The sequence below is a fragment of the Paralichthys olivaceus genome, chromosome 19 (genome assembly GCF_024713975.1).
Source record: "Paralichthys olivaceus isolate ysfri-2021 chromosome 19, ASM2471397v2, whole genome shotgun sequence".
Taxonomy (NCBI): domain Eukaryota; kingdom Metazoa; phylum Chordata; class Actinopteri; order Pleuronectiformes; family Paralichthyidae; genus Paralichthys; species Paralichthys olivaceus.
In genome coordinates, this window is record NC_091111.1 from 8,229,999 (window position 1) to 8,248,309 (window position 18,311).

At 39.4% G+C, this 18,311-nt stretch overlaps 3 protein-coding genes across 4 annotated transcripts in view; 2 read left to right on the top strand and 1 right to left on the bottom strand.

Annotated features, from left to right (window-relative positions):
• LOC109632544 (MAM domain containing glycosylphosphatidylinositol anchor 2a) overlaps nucleotides 1–18,311 on the bottom strand; it is a 240,666-nt gene that overhangs the window by 119,981 nt on the left and 102,374 nt on the right. The gene's annotated exons all lie outside the window — the stretch shown is intronic.
• LOC138405599 (E3 ubiquitin-protein ligase RNF139-like) lies at nucleotides 3,292–5,584 on the top strand. Its single transcript, XM_069515262.1, has 2 exons — nucleotides 3,292–3,672; nucleotides 4,820–5,584. The coding sequence occupies exons 1-2, from the start codon at nucleotides 3,382–3,384 to the stop codon at nucleotides 5,324–5,326; spliced, it is 798 nt and encodes a 265-aa protein (XP_069371363.1). The 5' UTR covers nucleotides 3,292–3,381; the 3' UTR covers nucleotides 5,327–5,584.
• LOC109632545 (low choriolytic enzyme) lies at nucleotides 7,911–11,154 on the top strand. The gene is made up of 8 exons (XM_020091882.2): nucleotides 7,911–8,122; nucleotides 8,271–8,289; nucleotides 8,396–8,458; nucleotides 8,629–8,775; nucleotides 8,884–9,001; nucleotides 10,480–10,658; nucleotides 10,746–10,827; nucleotides 10,925–11,154. The coding sequence occupies exons 1-8, from the start codon at nucleotides 8,051–8,053 to the stop codon at nucleotides 11,064–11,066; spliced, it is 822 nt and encodes a 273-aa protein (XP_019947441.1). The 5' UTR covers nucleotides 7,911–8,050; the 3' UTR covers nucleotides 11,067–11,154.

Here is an 18,311-nt window from a genome sequence, read left to right on the forward strand (position 1 = left end):
CCCACCTACAGTGCTTTCCTCACGACATCCCAAAATGAGCGATAAAGAAAACCAGACAGTTGTTTAAATAAACCTCCTTGTAAAGCTTGTAAGACAGATAAGACCCCTGCGCTGTGTAATGTGATACAATAAGCTGTTCGCCAACAGTGGCCGCCTGAAACTGCATGTGCACTGCCCATTATCCTTGAGAGTGTAACTGCTGTAAACAAAGAAGCCATACAAACAGCAACTCATTGTATCTTCGTAAAGTTAAACTAGTGCAGGATTACAGGTTGGGTTCTTAAAAACAGACGTGATTATGTCATCATTTACTTACAAGCCAGAATTATTCACACCAGAGTTTTAAGCTTAAGTCTGAGCAGCAGTTTCAGAGATCCAAACTAGAACACTGTTTTTACAATCATTTGTGTTAACATCTATTGATCTTCAACCTATACAAATGAAATGTTTCTGTGACATTAAAATTGACACTTGTTGTCAAACATGCAACTTAGACATGAGGTTGGAAACTTAAGCGAAGACTCAGTGGACCTCTTTCAGCAGTAAAATGTTTGAAACAAAAACTAGATCCATATTTGTAGATTCTGATTTTCTCAATGACTAAATTACATCTACTCCTCAGAGAAAATCTATGAAAGCAAGTTGAATCTAAAGAAATGTCAACAAATACATTCCAAATATAAATCTGTGTGATGTGTTCTAGAAATCCAGCAGGTATATCTACTTCAACACATCAGCTTTACAATACTGACACTAAACATATATGATATATTATATAGTACTATATTTTCAATTTATGCACAATCCATGATGACATTGATTTTTTTTTTTCTTTTAAATAATTTATAGTATTCTTAAAATTCATAAAAATCATAATCTGTACATTACGATGCTAACAGAAAGGTTTCTATCACTGGCTGTAGCCTGAAGGAGATGAAATAGGCTTCTTTATCATCATGTGTTCTAAAAATTCTAGGTGATTAAAGAGAACGAATTGTCCTCTTTCCCCTCAAAATCTGTTTTGATGTACCCTTGAGAAAAGCACATGCTGAGGCCACTTCAGTATATTCCATCAATGAACACCAGTGATACTAGTGCTGGGTATAATGTATTTTGAAATATGAGGATTCTGGGCCAAAATATGTGATGGCTTAGTACAGATATGTTTATGTTTCATTTCATATTTGTCAAAAGAATACATGCAATTATACCTCCAGCTCTTTTTTTAACCTTTTTAAATGACATATTAAAATAATATTAGTGCATTTAATTTCACTATCTTCTTTTACCGTCCACTGTTCTCAGCACAAAGACATTTAAAAGTATCCTTTTCAAATTCACTTCATAAAGCACTTGATACCTCATCCATCAAACACAATTATCCCCAGAATGGACAGTGTAACTGGATCGTGTCTTAATCAATTGCATTACTACAATGATACACCTGATTTAATTTGCTATTCTAACAGCTCTGACGCGTCTGGTAATTCACACCAATTAAAACCGTGTATGTATTCAATATATTTGTTCCTGTTTGTCTGAATGTCAGTTAGTGTGAACAAGATGTTGCATACTTTCTGAGATTGACACCGGGAGACGAACAAAAAAAAGACGGAGACAGGCAGAGAGCTACGATAAGAAAGTCTTCAAAGATTTTGTCGGAGAGAAAAACAATTAAATGATTTACTATTGCAACAAAAAATTCAACATTCAACTAGATGAGAAATTAGTCAGACAGTGAATGAAGTACAAAAGCAATACCTGGGTTATTTGAAGACTGGCATGTAATGAGTAGGATCAAAACTGCAAAGCACATTATAGTTAATTGTTATTTTGATATGCGGTCACATGAAGTGCAAAAGCCAAGTGAAGTGAGAACAAGTAGGGCATGTGAGTCAGGTCAGACGTCCAACTGTAGGTGGAGCAGTAGCAGAGGCAGAGGTTTCAGGGTGGTTATCATGGCTGCCCACTTCCTGGCACACACTCCCACTGAACACCAGCGTAGCGATTCTAAATGTTAAGCACATTGTTTAATAGTCCATTATGTAAATTGATATTGCTCATTGACTGTTGTCCTTGGCTGCCCACGCAGTGTCAGAGAGAAAGACAGAGATGTACTCTAACGCAGCTGAGGGCTAATAGGGTATCGCCACCGCTGCTGTGTGACGCTCGGGGGACAATGTGCTAAAACTTTCCATCTGTTCCACTTTCTCCCACCAAACCCATCCACCTATTAATATTGTTTAAGTCACACAGATATTTAAAATCTTGTCATCCCAAGCCAATCAAAATTACAGAGCATTGTAAAACTGGGACCAACAATTGATTGAAAAAATGCTGCCAATTAATTTCGTGTGGATCTGTTACATGATCGATGAATCATGTAACAGCTTCTGCAATATTACACTATGACTTATTTCATTTTCATAGTTTTACACCGCCTGCCCCAAATACAGTATAAAAGTTGTTTTTTCTATTTACGTACACTACTGGCTAAAAGATCACATTTTATGGTCCGCAGGTTACAAAATGTCAAACATTATTATCATCATACTATTTTTTAACAGTCCCTCACTCTCGCCTTTCCCATCATATTCACCTGCAAAATGTGACTGTGAAAATAATACGTAATATGTCAGCGTGGTGCCAAGGTGCACTTTTGGGTGTTCACCCATGAAAAATCTTTTATCGAATCGGAATGGCTGCAGCCTAGTAACAGGATTTTTCTTTTTTTCTCAAAATGTTGAAAATCCACATATGTGAATGCTGCACACAATTCAAAACAGACTTTGACATCCCTCTCTTATATATTAGTTGTGGTTAAAATACATGTGAACAGTGCTCCAACAGCAGTCAGTAGGGCTGGGTATCACCACTGATTTCCCAAAAACGATTCAGTTTAAGATGTTTTAGTGTGCAATAAAATTTTTAATTTGGATGTGAAAATAAATGTTTGCATTATTAAAAAATATCAGTAGGCCTGTCAAGATACAAATTGTGTTGGACTACATGTCTCAGAAATTATTTTTGATAAATTATATTATTGTCGTAATTTTGACAAGTGAAAGTTCAGTCTAACATTTGAATTAGAATTAAAAACATTTACAACAAGTAAATCAATAAAACTAAACCAACTGCTGCTTCTGTGCTGATCATGACGCTGTCAACATGATCGATCGATCATAGGGGAAGTGAACATGAAAACATTGTCTATGATCAAAGGATACATTTCCCTAACAGTGATACACAACCATAGAATGGGCTGTCCTTTGATGTACGACCTATGATGTGACCTTATACGTCTGATGATGGTTACTATCACTGTATTGCATAGTAGCTCCAGTGATACATGTACAAAAGAGTTGAGATATTTCTAGAATCATGGGTACATTGATCCAAATCTTAGGCCCGGAAATCAATCTAGTGACAATCTTGGACAATTACTGTCTGGTGATGGCCATCCTACACATCATCCACAGCATTACAGACTCCATCCTGATGTTCCTCTGCACCTCCCAGTTCTTCTCGTTTCGACGGCATGTCCCATACTTGCTGTTGTCCCTCACACTCTTTCTGCTCCCCATAGAACTCAGCTACACCTTCTGGCAAGACCCCGCCCTTAACGACTGGCTGTCCACAGTCATCATCTTATGTCTGGGCCTCTGCTTCAAGGTGAGGAGAGTGAATTTGAGGTTGAATTTGTTTGATTACTGACACGCTCAGATACAGAACTCCCTGCTGAGGGATGAAGTGAGTGATGAATTGTTGCTACTTCCTGTTTCTCAACCTGTATACTTTCAAATTGATTTCTCATAATTGGTTTTGATGACAGGGTCTTGTTGATTTGTGCAGATAGGTCAGAAACAGTGATGATTATGGGTTATTTTTTTGTGGCTTATTTGACCAGTTTTATTTCATAGTGTAACTGTATTTTTACCAGGGATTTTAGCTTCAATATCATTGCAGTAAAGACTCAAGCAGATCAGCAATTTTCTGCCACAAAACTTCTGAAAACACAAAGTTATGTTTCGTGTTACTCACTAAAACTAATCAGGTGTATCTACAAGTGCATTTGTTTGCTCATAAACTATTTGAAAAGTGGATTTTCTTACATTTTTAATCCAGCACTGATCACATGCATCTTTACTTTGCTGGTAAATCACTCGTGAATCAGTGGATTAGTGTAAAACCATGGGAAGCATGTGTCCTGCAAAAATTTTGGAAAAACAGCCCTGTCGTCTTTCACAAAAATCAGTGTCAGCATTTATTTGCTCATATGAACATTTTTATTTGACAGAAAAGATGATGTGCGTTTATTTTTTGATTTCATGTAAAAGAAATATGTTCCTTTTCTTAATTCAAGCGCTGCATTTATTGTTAGACTGTGAAAGATCAAACCTTAGGAATCAAAATATTATTTTTAAATATTAATATTTATTTTAGCCAATTTATCGGGAAAAACAAGACGTATCTGAACAGGCTCTGCACCAGAACAGAGACATCAACTGTCGTTAAAAGTCAAACTTGAATCAAACAACCTGCTCTTGTGAAAGGTGCTTTTAGAGTCCAACAAAGAAAAGAAAAATACAGTTCACTTTTCACTTTATTAGTTTATTATTTGTTACTATGGAGTGAAGTAATTTTTTTATTTATCAATTAAGCTCTAATTGCAGTATTTCAGGTTTGATAAAAATGAAGATACCATTCACGTTATTGTTTCTAAAAAACAATGATGGTTCCATGAACTGAACTGATTCAGCAGACATCTGCAGCATTGATTCGTAGGACAGCCATATGTAACTAATTTCCCTCCCTCCAGGTGATGGTGTCGCTGACGGTCTACAGCCTCTACATAGTCGATAGCTCCTCTGATGTCCTGTGGGAGAACCTGGATGACTACGTCTACTATGTGAGCTCCACAGGTGACATCATTCAGTTGCTGTTGAGCGTCATTTTTTACGGAAACGGTGCCTACACCATGATGGTCATGGGGGCCAATAACATCCATGTCAGCACATTGTGCCTGTTTGCCTTCTTGAGAATCTACCTGCATGGCAAGACATGCTTGAAAAAATTCATCAACCACCGCAGAGCCCTCAAGAAGATTGAAGTCCTGCCAGAGATAAGTGGGGACCAGCTGAGGGACATCAATGACTCGTGCGCCATCTGTCACCAGGAGTTCGCCACCTCGGCCCGAATTACGCCCTGCCACCACTATTTCCATGCGGTGTGCATGAGAAAGTGGCTCATCATCCAGAACACGTGCCCAATATGCCACCGGAGAGTTGAAAAGAGGAGCAGGAGGAATAGGGAAGCTCAACGATGAGTGTACCGTTCTTCTTAAAAAAGGTTGAATACTGTAAATGTTGATGCCTTTGAGAAAAAAAATATTAAGAGCAAGCAACTGTACAATTTCACAGAATATAACAGCATGTTCCATCAAGTCCCACAGCCTCATTTAGCACACAGTCAACGTAAAGAAATCTAAATGTTGGCGTAAAATACTATAGATCAGTGATTTTATTCCAGATTGATGGAAGTATAATAACAAGATTAAAAATTAAATAAGATGACTTTTCCATTACACGTTGCATCTATTGCACTTCTGTTCGTCCTGGGAGAGGGATCCATCACATGTTGCTCTCTCTAAGGATAGTTTTCCCCTGTTAAAGTTTTTTTTTTTTTTTTTTTTAACTTTTTCCTCCCTTCCTTCCGCTCCCCCCTCTTGTTGAGGGTTAAGGGCAGAGGATGTCACACATTGTTAAAGCCCTATGAGACAAATTGTGATTTGTGAATATGGAATATAAAAGTCATTATCAAGGGTTTTCATTTTGAACTGTAAGAATTTAATTAATTAGCTTCTGGCAGATCACATTCTACAGTACTAAACTGTTTATGAACATTACAGTAAGAAGAAATGGTATAACGGCAGCCAAGCAGCTAAGAGTATTATGCTGTAAAGCTTATATTCTATACAGTTCAGTACTGTCATTTTTTACAGTAATAAACTGTTACAGTAGGTACACTGTAGAAGAAGCAACAGTTTAATGCTGCTAACTGTCGCTACAAGTAGTTTACTGTTATTTAAGGACACTTCTTACAGTGTATAAAACATCTTCAGCATCCTAATTTCCTCTGGAAAACTTCAGAGATGTTTCATCTTCTTTTTTTTTTTTTTCTATCCATTGTTGGCACTAGAATTGACATTCAATTGAATAAGATCTGCTTCCCCCTGCAGTTGGAGAAGCATTAGGAATAAAGCCCAACCAAATGGACGGTCATACATCATTGAGCATTACTCGTGCTGTCCTGTGACTCTGAAACATAAATTGGTTTACCTGTGCATCCGTGCGGAATACCAGCATCAGACAGACAGACAGACAGATAGACAGTACTTATACTGAGGTCCAAAAAGCCAAAATGATAAAATGTACTAATACATTGGGTCTGTGGTTAAAGGGATTTCACATATTCGGCACCCTCAGACTCTAGCTCTCTAAGACACACACACACACACACACACACACACACAGTATAATTTTTGCTCCTCTATAATAAATGCCACATTATAGTGATGTACAGCAGAGGACCACGTCATGTAAAGGTTGCTGTGATGGAATCTCTGTTTGAAGTTGCCGGCCTTGACGTATGAGATCAGATCCTCTAACGGTTTATGGTGTTGTGAAGCCAGACAGCATCCTTCTTCTCCTGTAAACAGCCCACTGGACGCCGAGTATTTATGAGCGAGGCGTCCAATCAATCTGAATACTCATCTCTCTAAACAACCCATTTCTGGATTCAGAGTTTTTGTTATTAACGGCCGAGACCCAGTGTTTTACCACTAAGATCGTCAGTGCTGCACCAGCAGCTCTTCAATAATGAAGAAAGGAATTTACAGCCAGCCCCTAATTGACCCATTATTATTATTTGAAACAACACATTTTAAATGGAGAGGAATCGGTCAAACCCTGTGTAAACCACAAAGCTCCTGAGAATCTGGAGGGTTGTAAAGGACACAGTGGCTGTTTAAGTGAAATGGAAAAACAGGTTTTTGTTAGAAGACGCATCGATGGTATCAGTGGCGCAGCAGTCATTAATCATTTTCAGGCTTTTACATGCTCATACTTGGATCAACCAATAAAGTTAGTCCAGATACCAACAGTTATATAAGCTGCTGCCTGACATCAAAACATGTTCTTGCTAGAAGAAAAACACCAGTGTGGGGAGTCGCAGCACAGCTCTAATGTTTTGCTTCAAAATAAAGTTTTTTACTTTTTGTAAACTCCTTCAATTTAACTAAAAAATAGATATTTATGATATTAAATATGGTGTTAAATGTGATATGAATGTGAACATCTCTTTTCTATTCCTCTCCCTTATTATTATTATTATTATGCAATTTTTACACGATCAATTAATATGCAGATCAACGTCTTGAATAATCGAATATGCTTTTCTCTATTATGTCAGAGCCAAAAGTGACTTCAAATATGTTGTTTTGTTCAGAGCAAATATCAAATATATTCAGTTTACTGTCATACATGAATGTGACAAAGAAAAGCAGCAAAACCTCAGAAGATGGAACAAGGTCATGTTTGTTAACATTAGATATGACACTTTAAAGTAATTATCAGGATGCTTATCAATTGTTTAGAAGAAAACATGGTTAGAAAAAATAAAAGATAGAGTCTAATTCATCTCAGTGCCACAAATATTTAATGGGAAATATGTGTTTTTGTTGTATCTGCTATTTTTGGGATTTAACTTTGGGACGGACCCAGATCTCCTGCTGGTTAAAAAGCCTCATCTGAAATCTGATGCTAAGCGAGTTGACAGCAGCCTGTGGCCACTGTAATCCCCCCCGAATGAGATTATCCCTATGTGGAAATAGCAGGCCGTGGTGAGCGGGGCACTCCCATCGGCTGTGTGTTGAAGACAGAGCCCAGTGAACCCCTACCACTAATCTGTGTACACTGACACACCTTGACAGGCTGCATATAAACTCAGCCCCGACTGGGCTTCAACAGGACTCACATCTGGAACTCCAAACATGGACTTTAAAACCAGCAGCTCTCTTCTTCTCCTGCTGCTCCTGGGCTTCTGCAATGCTCACCAAGGCAATGTAAGAAAGAATGCACTGAGATTAGTTTTGAATGCTTCTCTATATGAATGAAACATTTCCCATCGCTCGGGGATCTGTCTTTGTCCTTTGCACTAGACTGAGTTCAAATTCTTTTCAATAAAGTAAAGTTTTTTTTCCACTTCCACAGGATCAAGGTGCTGATGATGGTAAGTGACTAAACCTATGCTCACATTTTCCCAGTACTGTCTAAGTAACCTCTATAATGCATCACATGTCTGAGCTGTATGACTATGCTATTCTTCTCTTCATTAGACACTTCAGTGGACAGTTCTGACGTGGAAGACATCACTGCAACTATTCTAAGAATGAACAATGGTGAGTATTCAATCGTGACGTTACATAGACGGCAAGGAAACATTCGTTTCTCACAATATCAGCGCAGATTTTCTACATTCCATGATGGAAGCCATGTTTTTTTGGAGACGCACCAATTTCTCATCTTGATTTGACTAATACTTTTTCATAATTGTCCTTTATTGTAATAGGCTCTACTGATTTTCTGATGGAAGGAGATGTGCTGATTCCAAGGACGAGGAACGCTATGAAGTGTTTTGCTAAATCATACACGTGTCTGTGGCCAAAGTCTGCCAACGGGAACGTGGAAGTCCCTTTCCTTTTAAGCGAAAAATACGGTGGGTTTAAATGTTTAAGGGAACACAGTGGTGAAACTGGATTGTGCATGTTGGCACGTCACTGAGTGGATGATATTACTGATTTAATACTTTTACTCACAACTGTAGACGACTCTGAGAAGAGAGAGATTGTGACCGCCCTGAAGGACTTTGAATGGAAAACCTGCATTCGCTTTGTCCCACGTATTAGGCAGAGGGCATACTTGAGTTTTGAACCAAGATACGGGTGAGTCAAAAACCAAACAACTCGCATGTGAAGGGAGTAGGTCATGCATGTATAGGATATAGTATACAACTATAATATAGAGATAAAAGTAGTGGGGCAGTAATGAAATTGCAGAGTGAAGAGTAAAAACCGTATCCACACTGAATTAAATGCATTGTGTTTTAAAATACATCCTATTTTGCTCTTCTCACTCTTTCACAAGCTCTATCTCTCTCTCTATTGTATACGTTAACATTGAGGATCTGTCTCTTCCGTTGCACACTTGTCTGCCTTAGAATCAGCCGTATTCATGATGATATAGAAATATAAAAGTGTGACCTGATAATAGATGTTTTCCTAAATGTTGATTACATTTGAGAACCCCTGAGCCAGACTTGCTAGCTAGTTCAAGATCTCTCTCTTCTCCTTCACTAACGTGAGCTGGTTCTAACATTCCAAATCATCTGTTGCTACAGCAACATTAGATAACTCTCTATCCACTTCCCTGGTGCCTTTATCCTTTTTTCTTTTCTCAAAAAGCTTCTGATATCCAAAGCCTTGAAGTCTTGCCTCAGTGAATTAGTTTGATAGCTACCACCAGACATCTCTCTCTCTCTCTCTCTCTCTCTCTCAAAACACACATGTGCCAATGTAATGTGAAGTAGATCAGCTGTTTGAATGACACACACAGGATTCAGAACGTCATCAAATTTCAAATCAACAATATCCTATTTTTTTCAAGGGCTTTCATGCATGAGTGGAATTAAGTATGAATAGAAACACGCAACTGTGCACAAACGCATGTGTGCACACACACTCGCACACAGTACACAGTATGCATACATATACACACGTCTTTTTAAATCATAAAACATTCATGGCTGTAGCCCTAAATGCCCTTGTCTAACGGCTCCTACGCAACACACATGGCATTATGGAACAACTGAACAGGTCAATCATTAATAATAATCAATAACTATTTTATTAATTATTTCATTTAATGTCCGGATTTATTATCAGCATCTTTCAGCAATAAATATCAGAAAACCAAATCCGAATCAATATGTTTTCGGTGATAAGGCGACAGTAACATTTCATTTAAATACTGCACAGTAACATAAGTAAAGATGACTTCCTGTGAGATTGTATGCTGATTGAAGTTGATCAAATATTGCTGCTGCTCTTTGCATCAGGTTAAAAATATGACAGGCAGGAGTGTACAACAGAGTTTTAAATAAGGCAGGAAGTACTGCTCTGATCCTCATCCCCCCTCCCCAAAAAATGCTGCTCCAACATTTGTCAGTCCTCTCTTGTTATAGTATCACACATCCGCAGTTGACAGCCTCATCTCAGCTCCCAACTAAACACCATCAGAAAACTAATTGTTTAAGCATGTAAGCACAGGGTGGCTGACAATGTAAATTTCATTACTGTATTAATCAAATGTCAAGTCGCACATTGCATATTAATTATCTCCGTCTCTCTCTGTCTGCTGTTAGCTGCGCCTCTTTGCTGGGTCATGTTGGAGACAAGCAGGTGGTGTCACTGCAGAGGTACGGCTGCATTAGACGCGGCATCATCCAGCACGAGGTCCTGCACGCGCTCGGCTTCTACCACGAGCACACTCGCAGCGACCGCGACGAGTACATCAGAATCAACTGGGACAACATAAATGAGTGTAAGATCCTCACTTCATTGTCAATTGATTTGGATTGATCTATTTATTTGTCTATTCTGTACTTATAGTTTTTTTTTTCCTCAACAGATTTTACTTACAACTTCCGAAAGATGGACACGAACAATCTCAACACCCCATATGACTACTCCTCTGTAATGCACTATGGAAGGTAAGAGAGAGCAGAAATGTCACACTTAAACGAAGTCTGAATCTAAACTTGTTTTCTGAATAATTCTGTGTCCCATTACTATTGTCTATATCTGTAGAACCGCCTTTGGAAGGTTTAGAGCAGAAACCATGACCCCCATCCCTGACCCCTCTGTTGCCATGGGCCAGAGAAACGGCATGTCCCACATCGACGTTCTGCGGATCAACAGGCTCTACAAGTGCTGGAGTTACATTGGATAGAGGATGATCAAGAGATGTGCTGATCTGTTTCTGATCTGATTTATAGCATTAATGTGACAGCACAGGAATAAAAATGAGACTTCATGAATCTTCTGTCTCTTGCCATTAAGAGTAAAGTAAATGTATGGTTTTCGGGTTCTGGTGACACAGCAAGATGGATGTTTAGAGATAAGCCTGCATTTCAAAGTTTGATAGATGTGGTTATTTATCAGGCAGGAAGGATCTAGCAAAAGACACTGAAGTTGCATTATGGGAAACTTACCAACTTTAAGAAGTACATGTCAGAAACCCTGCCACATATGTTTTGAGTATTCTTGTTTTATCTGTCTCCTGCAATCTGCCAACGTTGTAGCAGCGCAATAGGAAATAAATGGGGTATATGCTTTTGAGCAGTGATTCAGTTACAGTATAGTTTGCCAAGGAAGGTGAGGTGCTTGTTTTTGTGTTTCATCAAATCATGTTTGATGAATTTGTCAAATGAGCAGCATGGTGATGTTGTCATTAGCACCATTGACTCACAAAAGGAAGGTTCTTGGTTCGGGATCTTTTCTGTGTGGACTTTGCGTGTTCTGCACTAGTTCTGCCCCATGTTTATGTGGGTTTTCTACGAGTACTCCGGCTACAGATTGAGGTTAACTTAATTGGAGTCTCTAAAATTGATAGATTGATAAGAGCCTTAATGGTTGTTTGTCTTCTCCTTTTTTCCAATGTGAGCTGGGGTTGGCTCTAGCCCCCTCGGGGGCCCTTAAAGGGATAAATCACCCAGAAATGAAAATTCACTCATTATCTACTCACCACTGTGCCGATGGAGGGGTGGGTGAAGTGTTTGAGTGCACAAAACACTTTAGGAGTCTCTGGGGTAAACAGTGTTAGAGCAGAATCCAATACAACTAAAGTAACTGGTGACCAAAACTTCAGACATAATGAAACAACAGAATAAACACAACATGCCTCCATACTGCTTGTGTGGTCATCCAAGTGTCTGTGTCACTCTTCCAACGTGGTGCGTTTAGGGACAGTCGGACATTCTAACATCCGCTAGATTAGCTACTTCTGGTGGTATAGATAATGAATGGATGGATTGATTTCTTAAACTTGTTTGTGCTATTATGGCTCAGCAGTTCATTGGGATCTACTTTGTGTGTGTGCAGTAAAAGTCTGTTGAAAATATAGCTTCTAAAAATGTTATTATTATATGATATCTTATCTCTTCATATTACTTCAAATCAAACTTGGGAAATACAGGCAAAGACAAAAACAAATTTAATTAGATACCAAAATGACTGAAGGGCAAATACGCAGTAATATTTTCATAATGGAGTTCATTTCCATTTTGTCTCATAATAATTAAGTTTGGGATTTGAACACCATTAAAGAGCACAGAGTGTTATCAGAGTGAATCAGAGCTGCAGTACATTCACCAAGCCAAACTTTGCAGGGCTGCATCTCTATGGAGAGCCATAGATGTTCTTCGGACCCAGATAAACCCATCTCCTACTAGTCCCTAACCCTGCGGAGAAATCTGCTTTTTTTCCACTTGGCCACATCCCACACGCTTGAACGTCTTTTTTTTCTTTTCTCTATCCACCCTTTGAAATCCTACGCATTGTTATTCTTCTGTATTCACCCCAGCGAGAGAGAGAGCAGTGTTGGGTGAGAAAGGAGTAGTGGGGGAGTGTTCAGGGGGGAGATAAGAGGAAAATGCCTGGGAGAGAGAGAACAGATTCCTATTAAGCAAATTTGCCTCCTCCCATGATGTATGAGCGCACTAACAATCATGACAGCGTTGCTTGTTTTTTCTCCGGCGCTCTGTCTTAAATATGGCTACAGAGGCCATGACACAAGCCGAGCTCAGAGCGAGCCAGTGAATCTGTATAGTTCAGATGGACACAGAGCCTTTAATGTTTCATAACGCAGTTTCAGTTCGTATCAATCATTCTGCCCATGAAATATTTAAGATTTACTTGTTTATTGAAATATTTAACGCTGCGGCTCTGTTCATGCTCCAAGAAGCTCAGAGACTTTTTCCAACAGCAATAAATTAAAGTTTTTTCCTTCGAATCCTGATTAAAGTAAAATCACCAATGAGCCAGAGATCCTGTAAGTGAGGAATAAACAGGACGCCCCTGGACGTTTGATGAAACTGAAGTCTAATGAGAGCCATCTCTCTGAACTATGGAGACTGATGTAAAAGAAAACACATCATATGGAATATTTGATCTTTTCTTTGATTGTTCACAAGAGTGCCTCCATTGGTTTTGGTGTAACTGAAGCCAAATAATATGTAAAATACATAAAACAGAAGCCTGGGCTCTGGTGTATTACCTAACATTATACATTACTGTCTCTTATCTGATAACAGCTTTAAAGCTTTGTCTGTTAGGCTCTTGCAGATGCTCTTTGACCACACTTTAAAGGGTAGTGTGTATATGACCAGTACAGTCTCCTGTAGGATGTCTGCTCTAATGAGTGCAGGCTGAGTGGAGCCAAATGCAGTCTGATCTGTGGTGTCACTGGTAATACACTGGCAGGCCATAACTGCTGGCTGGCTGAGCGGCTCTTACCAGCACGTTATTAACACAGATCAGTGTACCTGCCTCTCTTCAAACACGATAAGCTTCAACACACAGCCCTCCTCAGTTCACTGTGTGATCTACCCGACACTCGCCAATAGGAAATTAAAATGTTCTCTCCGAGTGGTGCTACCATCTTGGCCAGACCGATTCTGGAGATGAGTTTCAACATTTTTCTTGAAGCTTGGCTCTGAACCTTCCCAGAACAAAAAAAAAAGACCTTCACACCACTTTTATTAAAAGACTTCCATAAAACGACACACATATGTCATCTCAAGACTGGACATGAAGATATTCCTTCTAGGTGCCACTCAGATGTAAAAGAAAAGGCACAAAAACCTTAATACTTTTTCAAGCTATTAAGGATTCATCAGTCCAGGTATGACAAATTACATTTTTGCAACCAGTTGACGGTTTGAGTCAAAAATCAAATTTTTTAGCTTTACAATTGATCATTTGTGGGTCGCAGGGGAGGTGAAGCTAATCCCTGCTGACACTGAGCTCACCAGTGAAATGCAGGGCCCATGTATAGAAACAAAAAAACGAATCACATTCACAACTCCAACCAATTTAGAGCTGCCACTTCAGCTGCATGTCCTTGGACTGTGGGAGGAAGCCATATCTACATAGAAAACCCATGCAGACACAGTGAGGACATACAAACCCCACACAGAAAGGCCACAGCCAAACCAGGGTTTGAACCCAGAACATTATTACCTGAGAGTCACGTGACTTGCGCACAGGCCAATGCAAATCAATGGGAAGTCAAAAACGTAGACATCTCAGAATTTTTTCAGGCCAAATTGTGAGATGTCTACGTTTTTCCAAGTGGACCAACGTAGCCATTACACATTTTCAGATGAGACTGGGTTGTACTGTGGGGTGGCAGTGGCAACCACTGCACCTGAGTATCCTCATACTTCATTCATTCATGGTCATGGTTCAAACCTGCAACTGAAAAATGCAAATATATAACTCAGTTTGCAGCTAATTGAATAACTCTGAATCCATAGTGCGTTGCAAAACAGAAAACTCAAATGCATTGAACCAACTTTTGTGACTTTCCCTTTGGTAATTCAGCAAAGAATCCAATAAAAAGTGAACTTATGTAATAAAATTCTGAAATGTTGCAGTTACTCCAACACTTGATATTTTCTAACTAAAGCTGGAGACTTACATTAGATTAAGCTGAAAACACAGAATGGAAATCTTTTTACAAAGCGATCTCATGAAAGTCAGTGTGGATAAAAGGAGCCATGACTGCATCCAATAACTCCGATAAGTGGATACATGTGCATGTGATTACTATTAAGCTTTTTCAAAATGCAGAATAACAAAGCATAATTTAGAAAACAGCAGTGATGGCTGTTTGTGTGGTGTGTGTCTGTTTTCAAACACTGTCCTGGTTCACTAGAAAGTCAGTTGTTGCGTGCCCCTTTTTTGAGAAAGATGAAAGTGACACTCACGAAAAATGAGTAAATTTAGTAAAGCAACGCAATCAAAAGAAATAACAGATTGGCGTTCTGGAAGTCTTTGTTGTTGCCCTGTATGACCCAGTCGAAACAATTAGCCGGCCGAGGGATCGAAAAAACCAATATGTTATTGTTAAAGCTTTCATGAAGTTTGACTCAGCTTTTCTTCCACAGATCTAAGCAGCCATACGCAAACTTCTAAGACGTCAGATCCTTGAACAGCTTCCTGAAAAAGCATCTGTCTGTTATCGCTGAATTCTCACATCTCATAAATATGTGATGCATTAGGTTTTCTGAAATGGAGTTTGCGTCTGGCATCGCTTTAAATACAAAAAAATGACATTTCAGACGACAGCGAGATGAGGCAATGCGAAGACACGAAAGATTGAAAAGGACAACATGGACGAGCAAGCTGTACAAACACGTGTCTTTACAGGCCAATGCGGCATTTCCATATACAGCCCTGGCACGAAGAGAAATAATGTTTTAAAACGGCCTTTGTAAATGTGTAAATCAGACAGAGGCATTAGTCTACAATCCCTCTGAGCTGTGTTCTCTGAGCTGCACCACATCTCTGTCAGCGCTGAGGAATTGCAGCTGTCGAAAATGATGCGGTCCCATTAGTGACGGAATCCGAGCTGAGAAGGAGCCAGACAGAAAGGCGCTGTGGGGACAAGATGATAACAAGGTACTCATTGGAGGTTTGAGGGATGATGTTTGTGCATCACTCGCTGTGTGTGTGTCTGATGAGGAGGAGATGGAGGGGTTAAGATAAAGAGAGAGAGGGAGAGAAAGAAGGAGGGGGGAAACGGTTGCGGGAGAAAAAGGATGTGGGAGATAAGATGAGACAAATGGAGATGGGAACAATGAGAGTGGGGAGCAAGGAGGAGTGACTGGGGCAGTAATCAGGGAGAGGCAACAGTGAAATACATGAATCAAACTGGTGACTGGAGCAACTGAGGTGACCAGAGATGGAGGGAGAGAAAAGAAAGACACAATACTCAGTGCCCTCAGCGACTGGCAGGTTATTCACAGGCAGCTACTGATCTCTCATCCTGCACATCATTTCACCTCTGAACTGAGCCGTGTGCATCACATTAAGATGAAGGCACATCACGACAGGCACAGAGGAGATAACTTCAGTCACTGCAACAGTGGAGAGTGGGGGCAGGATATGATGTCATGAAACAGATGCAACTTTCTAGTGTATTAAATTCATAAGTAGGCAGATCTGGCATTGACACCTCTTTTTCAACAGAACTTACAAAGTATACTATAACAACAATTACTATAACACTTATCTCTGTCAAGGAAATAGAATATTCAAAGTTCACGCAATCTGGTTCATAAGATTCTATAATTACTACAGGTTACTTTGTGCCAGAGAGCCCAATGAAAACAAACAGAAAAGTCAAAGTTCTAATGTTGACATTCAAAATGGTTTGTAAGGATCCACAACAACGACTCCTGAATATGCAAGAAAATATTCTACGTTGAAAATCTAAAGAATCCAAATCTTGTCGAGTGTAGTTCTGCCTCCGCTGATTAACCTTAGGTTGTTGAATAGACATGTCGGTACAAGAAGCACTTTAACTGCCTGCAATCCTATTATATATGATCTAACGTGTGTGTGTTTGTGTGTGTGTGTGTGTGTGTGAGCAAGTTGGAGGGTTGGTGCTCATGTCACAGAATGCTTATAAAGATGGAGGAAATGACTGCTCACTATAAGTGAAGCCAAATTCTCTTGATCACCACCTGGTGGCTGGCTGCAGTATAGTTCATAAACCCTGCCTCCTCCATTTTAGTGATTCAGACATGGACCAAACTAATATTTCAAAAGAAAACGTTTCTCAAAGATGGTTTCTGTCATTTTAGGTAGTTCTTATCTCGCTGATGTTTGTTCAAGTGTTCACATTTCTGATAAGTTTGGTTTTGATGAGAAAATATAAAAATGGGGTGAAACAGCATGATCGACTCATGTTTGGTGAAGCTTGTGTATCTGCAGGGCTTTGCTACTGTCAGCCCTGCAGAGACTCTGGTACCACACTCGAAGACGATGGCGTTTGTATCCGGGATGTTTTGGCTTTGATCGCTGGATAGTGGGAGCAAGTGCAGATGTCTTTACATACAGTCTATGGTTCAAGCATAAGTGAGCAGATCAGCATGTACTGTATGTGAGCAGTGCATCAGTGTATTTAAATGCACAAACTTAAGATGGGATTGTATAATTACTGCTATAGAAATATAATTGCAACCTTGAAATGTGGCAATTAAACAGGTTGTATGAGTCCGACTCCTCTGAGCAGCAGAGTGGATGACAGCTTCCAATCCCCATGAAGTCTTCCAAGACCATTAATTCTGTGCCATTAATAGCTCCTATCCAGCTTTCACATGCAGGAAGCCTAGTCTGAGTATTCTCAGGTAATTATCATGGCATTAGGCTGCACTTCACTCTCTTTGTCTTCAGTGGACTCACCGATAAACCCATGTGGATTCTGCTCGTCCACCAGCAGCTTCTAATTTTCGCTTGATTATACATCCTAGGTTTTTTTGGCTTTTTTTTTTTGAAAATGTGCTTCATTAACTTTTGGGGGATTGCTCCCAAATCACTTTCAAGCCAATAAGTTGGATTGTGATTTGCAAACTGTTAATCACAGCACAGTTGTATCACAAGCGCACAATGAAAAATCTAATGAAATGGGCAAGCAGACAATGATGAGATGACAGAAAGATGAAGTAATTCCCAACAGCATTAAAAAGGGATCCCCAAAGGTAGGACGTTTACTCTTCATAAGTGTTTAACACCAAGAAAAACGTTTTTAGAATTCAGCGCTCCCAGATACAACCAATAAGGGAAAATTATATTCTCTTTTTAATCTAAATGTTTCTTTTTTCTTTGTTTACAGCATAATTTTCCTGGGAGGACATACTGTCCCTGCAGAGATGTGGTGCACACTTAAGATATTTTTAACTTTGTATACTTGTATGTTGCCCAATTAAAGTTGTAATTAATACAGCAGCATTGCGCTCCCAGGAAAATGTGAAACTCAATGCATGTGACAAACAAAAAGCCAGGCTCAAGATCCCTGAAAAACGGCTAAAGTGCCAAAAACAAAGCCCACAGAGGTCAAAAGTCTCTGAGTGTGATTGAAAATGTAATTTCAACGGCAAGTTTGTGGGCTCTTCTCTGAGATGATTGT